This window comes from Hyaena hyaena, unplaced genomic scaffold (assembly GCF_003009895.1).
Source record: "Hyaena hyaena isolate Hyena2069 unplaced genomic scaffold, ASM300989v1 scaffold_1923, whole genome shotgun sequence".
NCBI classification, from domain to species: Eukaryota; Metazoa; Chordata; class Mammalia; order Carnivora; family Hyaenidae; genus Hyaena; species Hyaena hyaena.
The window spans coordinates 49,312-55,311 of record NW_024082560.1 but is presented as its reverse complement, the minus strand read 5'-3'; the positions used below and the strand labels follow the sequence as shown (position 1 = coordinate 55,311).

The following is a 6,000-nucleotide window of genomic DNA, read 5'->3' as shown; positions in this document are numbered from 1 at the left end:
CTTGGCTGGCTCCTTTCCAAAACTGACCCTGACCCAAGCCCTCTGGGGTCGGGCCCAGGTGTGCAAGGACAGCAGTCAGTCCACCCGCTGTGCTAAGAGAACAGAAGGAAGCCCACGGGCACATGGGACGAATTGGGCTCAAACTGCCATATGGCTTGGATTTAACGTTTTGACTGGCGTAGTGCAATCATTTTTGCAAAGTCTAGTGCCTTGCTACAGATTGTAAATGATAAGGTCACAAGGATTAGAGACCAGTTAAAAATGTTAGAAGGCATATGTTGTGCATTTTACTAATGAATGGCCATTTTCAGACATGTTCGCTAATTAATGGCAATATTTGAATGGGTCCACTAATGAATGGCAATATTTGAAAGCGGTGTTGAATTTGATACTCTGTGACCAGTGCTCCGTTTCTGGAAGGAGCCAAATGCTCCATAAAGTCTGGGAAATGCTGATTTTAAAGCAAAATTGAGCCGGCCTTGCAAGATGCTAAAGGGAATTTTCAGTCTGATACAGAAATGTGTCTGCCCAGAAGTTTGTCCAGACGACCATGGATGGTGTGAACATTATAAATGCAAGAGTCCCCGCATGTGGCCAAATCCTACTTTACCCTTTGGAAACACGGAAAGCCATGATGTGAAGGCCAGAGCCGGGAGATGCCGTGAATGGGGGTGAGGACCGTCACCACAGGAATTGTTCTTCAAAATGGTTACAGCTGGGGCGCCCGGGTGGCTCAGTCGGTTAAGTGTCCAACTTCGGCTCAGGTCATGATCTCACATTTGTGGGTTCGAGCCCCGCATCGGGCTCTGTGCTGACAGCTCAGAGCCTGAAGCCTGCTTCGAATTCTGTGTCTCTCTCTCTCTCTGCTCCTCCCCCTCTCATGCTCTGTCTCTCTCTGTCTCAAATATAAATTAAATAAATAAATATAAATAAAAACATTAAAATGGTTACAGCAGAGGGAGGAAGTGGAGGGATTCGGGAAAGCATCACTGCCATAAATCACCCTGTCCTGCCTCCCCCCCCCCCCCAGGTCCAGGACACAGCCCTGGCTACCGAGCCTGGTGCTTCCTAGTCCCCTGTTTCCTGCTCTCTGACCTGGACCTCCAGTTTGTTGACCATCAGTGTTTAAAGCCACCAAGCTCAAACCCACTGAAGGTCCTTTCCCAGCAGGCAGACCAAATTCGGGCCAAGGCAAACAAGAAGACAGGCTGGTGCATCTAGTCTCAGAGCCCAGGTACCAGGAGGAGGCAAATGACAGGTGGGGCTGGACCACAGGCCGCTGCTGACCCTGGTTCAGCCAAATGCACAAGACTCAGAAGCGACTTGGGGTTAGTTATTTGGCCAGGACCCTGTGGTGACTCTGTGGTGATACAGTGTGGGTAGAGGATCTTAGCAAAAATGCTGTGTGTATTTGAAATTCTTCCCACGCCATTGTTTGACGATGGTCGGTGGATCGTGAGCAGTACCACAGCGAGCTGTGGAGGCGGGAGCAGGCTTTCACATGCCTTACTGCTGACCATGGACCTCATCTTCCACAGAGGCCAGATGTGCAGATGCAGTCAAAATTTAAACTCCGCATGCCCTCTGACCCGGCTATTTCACTTCTAGAAACGCAACCTACAGATGTCCTTGAGCATGTGCAAACTGACCCTCGGAGGAGGATGTTCCCTGTGGCTTTGTTTATAATGGCAGAATATTGGAAAAGGCCTCATAGTCATCGGCAGGGGCTGGTTAGATGCAGGAAGGAACATCTATCAGCGAGGACACTGTGCAGCTACTTAGAAGAGCGGGGCTGTTCAGCACGCCCTGATGGAGAGCAGGCTGTAAATGTAGTAAATGAACAAGCAAGGAGCAAAGCATGAGGCATAATGCAATATTTTATACACCATTTTTGCCTTAAAATAGAATGCGTGAAAAATTTCTGGAAAGGTACAAAGAGGAGACAGTGATTATCTCCCAGAAGCATCACAGCCGATCAAGGAGGAGGGAGACTCACTTCTCACCATATACATTTTGCACCATTTGAGTTGGTTGCCGTGTGCATGTATTATCCCTTCAAAACATACATAAACTAATTTTTAAAACCCATGACTCTGTGAGTTTTATCTCCATGAAGCTGTTAAAGGTGAAATAAATGGCCAGCAGACGTTTTTAGGTTTTAAAAAACTATAAACATTTTGAAGTAGGAAGTCAGTTTATATCTCTTGGTCTATAATTATATATTGGACAGGTCAATTTCCAGCAGTACCATCATCAGAGGCTCCCCCCACCTCACCATCTGGAACACTTATGAGGTGCCCCTCTTGACTCGAGGTTTGGAGGTCAGCCTTATTAAGGGTCAGCTAGGGGACATGGTTTCTTCATCATGCAAGCTTATGGTCTCTGTAGGTCCCCGGTTCAGAGACAGATGGTAAAAAAAGTCTTCCACTAGATTGTACTCACAGAGGATGTATAAATTAAGGCAACGCACATCGGAAAGATTGAATGAGTACATACCATACTTGATGAGATCCTGACGATGTAAGAACAGAGAATTCTCAGAGTTCTGGTTAAGACCCCGTGGATGAAAACTAAACCAAGGAAAGTAAGGGCCTTCCGTGGTAGGAAACCTAAAACAATAATAATCTGGGGGATGAGAAGGGTCAATGTCATGGTATTTTGAAGGAATCTAGATGGCACTATTTAACCCTTCTTCATTTTTTTTTTTAATGTTTATATTTATTTTTGAGACAGAGGAAGACAGAGCATGAGTCAGGGAGGGACAGAGAGAGAGGGAGATACAGGATCCGAAGCAGGCTCCAGGCTCTGAGCTGTCAGCACAGAGTCTGTTGTGGGGCTCAAACCCATGAACAATGAGATCTTGACCTGAGCCGAAGTCACATGCTCAACTGACTGAGCCACCCAGGCACACACTCCCCCCTTCATGATTCATATAGAATTTGAAAAATACAAAGGAATTCAGCCACTGGGCTATATTCAGCTTCCTCAAAATTATTTCTTTTTAGCCATTGGGAGGTTGAGTGCAAAAGTTTGTCTTAGTCTGTTTACATTTGGAGCATGGCATAGTTTAAGATCGCTTCCCACCATGAGATTCTGTGATTGTTAAGATGGTGTGTACTTGAAAAGAAATAACCTGACTTTCTTCTTTTCAAAATTGTGTTTTAGTCCATTATAATCTCACACCACTTCCGTTGTGTTGCACCGTCTTATTAGAACAATTTTGCTTCTATCAGCAGCTTGTATCACACCGTGGGGAGGCTTACTCTTTTCATATACTATTTTTAACACACCAAGGCTAGATCATATATGTATATCAGTGCTGCCATCTACTGGAAAGAAAAATATTTCATCTGATTCCCCCAGAAGCACAGAGGTGTGCCTCAGGCTTTTGATGTTTCCCTTGACTATATAGTAAGGGGTCCTAAGATAATATTGGATTCTCTCCTGTTCTTTGAACACAGAACTTCAGAGCTATGGGGGAAAAATAAATGGCAGATAATAAAATACTTTTATAATAGATGCTGTCATGACAGAAAATAGGCAGGAAGAAATTTGATCCTCCAGACATCATTCAACTTGAAGGATCAAACCCTTGTCTGAGGGTCGTTACTTATAGGCACCAACTGGCTCTCAGCTTTATTGATCAGCAGACACTGAATTCTCTGATGGCATTGGAAGCTGTTCACTTGATTCCTTCTCGTGAGAAAATATACATGCGTCTCCTTTTGAACGTCTCCATTATGGGCATGTGGGAAATCAAACTCCAACATCAATCAAATGCCTTCTCTACCGGTGTGATATTGAATGATAAACACATCATAACTCTATGAGGGAGCCATTGATTGCATCTACTCTGTGCCAGAACCTGTGTTAAATATTCATCACCTTATTACTTCTCCCTTACAAACTAATAAAGGAAAGAGATGTTTAGGGTCACACAGGACAATAAATGGTAGAGAAAGACCTCTGTCCCTAGGTCTTTCTGACTTCAGAGGCTTTATTTTTAAACATAAGTACATCTGACTTTTAAAAATATAAATGCCTGCTATGCTATACATGTTACAGTATGCTATTCTTTTATTTATGGCCCGGGTCCAAGACTTCATTCATCCTAAAAGCAAATGCTCGACATGTATTCATTACAAGGCAAATAAAATATGATTCGAATGGTAAGAATAGTTTAGCTGTTACTTCTTAGAAAAACAGTTTGTCTTATTGAATTTCGTATTTACTAAATAGTTGCTTCAAAGCTGTATGCCTCATATGAGGCGCCGCGGATGAGCCAGTTTATGCAGTTAAGCAGAAAGTTGGGCACCAAACTCCCAGACAGCTAAGCTAATCCAAAGATAAAAACGAATTGGATTAGCATATTCATTGTCAGATAAAGGGACACAGTCACAGTCACGCTGTTGGGAGTGATGACCTTGTTCCTGATGTTGAATTCTAAGAGCCATTGTCCTGTGCCTACTTGGGATTAAAAAACACACACGGAAAGAGATTTCAACTACAATTTTGCAAATAACATAGAAAACTCAAGTAGCTGTTTAATGTCGTTATATAATGTTACATGGAAATGTTATAGCCATTTGCAAAAGAAGGAACTGACCTAGTAAAGTTTTTTTCTATAGCAGCTGAGTCATATCAGCCAGGATTCCCAAAGAGAGGCGAAACCAGCAGGAGGTAGATGTAGTTGTATAGGATATAGATAGATATAGGTCTATAAATATATTCAGCTGTCCCCAGAGATCTATAGATGTATAGATCGGTCTCTCTGTATATCAGCAGATCCATATGCACATGCTCAGGTAGAGAACTGATGTACGTGACTGTGGGGCTGACCGGGCAGATCCTACTTCCACAGGCAGTCCTCCGGGAGGGGCAGGCTGGCCCACAGTCTGTCCGAGGACAGACTCTCTTCTCGGGGAAACCTCAGTTCTGCTCTGAAAACTTTTCGACAGATTGAATCGGGCGCACCCAGATGATCTAAGATCCTCTCTCTTTCCTAAAATAGACTGAGTGTGGATGTTTTGGGCTTACAAACTACCATCCCAGAAGTACCCAGATTAGTGTTTGATTGAATAATTGGGGACGATAGTCAAGTCAAGTTGACACTGAAAGCTAACATCGTAGGAGCTAAGATAATACAGTCCATATATATTGCTTTCTAATCAAATCTAATAAGGGATAGAGTTTAGGGAACTGACATTATACGTATGTTTTAATTTTTTTTAACTAAAGAAATTAGTGGCATTTATCAGCTAGAGCTCAAGAGAGAACAGCCCAGGAAGAGAAGACGACATAAATGAGCAGCGGTCCCTTCCATTCAATTAGTATTCACTTGTAAGGTATCTTTTTAGGGAATGTGAGACCACAGTTAGTGAAGAGCAAGTCCCCGGGTGATTTGCAGCCTTCTGAATATGGTTAGAACAAGATCCATGTGCCCCCAGGTGAGGGATATGCAGAGTCAGCAGACTGAATGTGAAAACGTTGGAACCAGATCTGTCTTTTCCTCAAGCTCTTTCTCTAGAAATATCTGTGCCACTTGCAGTGTTCAAAGACTGTCCCAAAACGTTATCTTGGGAGCACCTACCCAAGCTGGAGATCCCCAACCTTCCTCTGTTTATCATGCGCCTAGAAACTCAGTACGTTCTTCATGGTCCTTCTAGGCCAAAAGAAACGTAGTTTTGTTTATCAAATACTTAGGTCCAAGCAGTTTTGTGCATTAAATACTTAAATCCAAGTAACATAATAAGATGAATACCTTAGCAACTTAATAGTCATTTGTAAGGATAGTTCACAGATATGGAAAGAAAAACTATTTTTATTTCACTCTTAAATAACTGCATCTCCTGTCGCGCACAGATGTTCCTATGCTAGTTGTTTTTCTATCTCAATAACCAAAAACCCATTTTTGCAAAGATATGTTACGAAAACAAGGGGAACACAAGCCACGGTCACATCATGAACTGCCTTGAGTTAGTAGTTCACATAGTGTCCAAC

At 43.0% G+C, this 6,000-nt stretch overlaps 1 protein-coding gene across 1 annotated transcript in view; it reads left to right on the top strand.

The window, feature by feature from the left end:
* The first annotated feature begins 1,577 nt into the window (after positions 1 to 1,577).
* The window catches only part of LOC120226968 (E3 ubiquitin-protein ligase parkin-like), a 43,886-nt gene continuing 39,463 nt past the window's right edge, over positions 1,578 to 6,000 (top strand). Inside the window, exon 1 of the mRNA XM_039225141.1 lies at positions 1,578 to 1,730. Within this exon, the coding sequence (XP_039081072.1) occupies positions 1,578 to 1,730 (153 nt within the window). The remainder of the gene's footprint in view (positions 1,731 to 6,000) is intronic.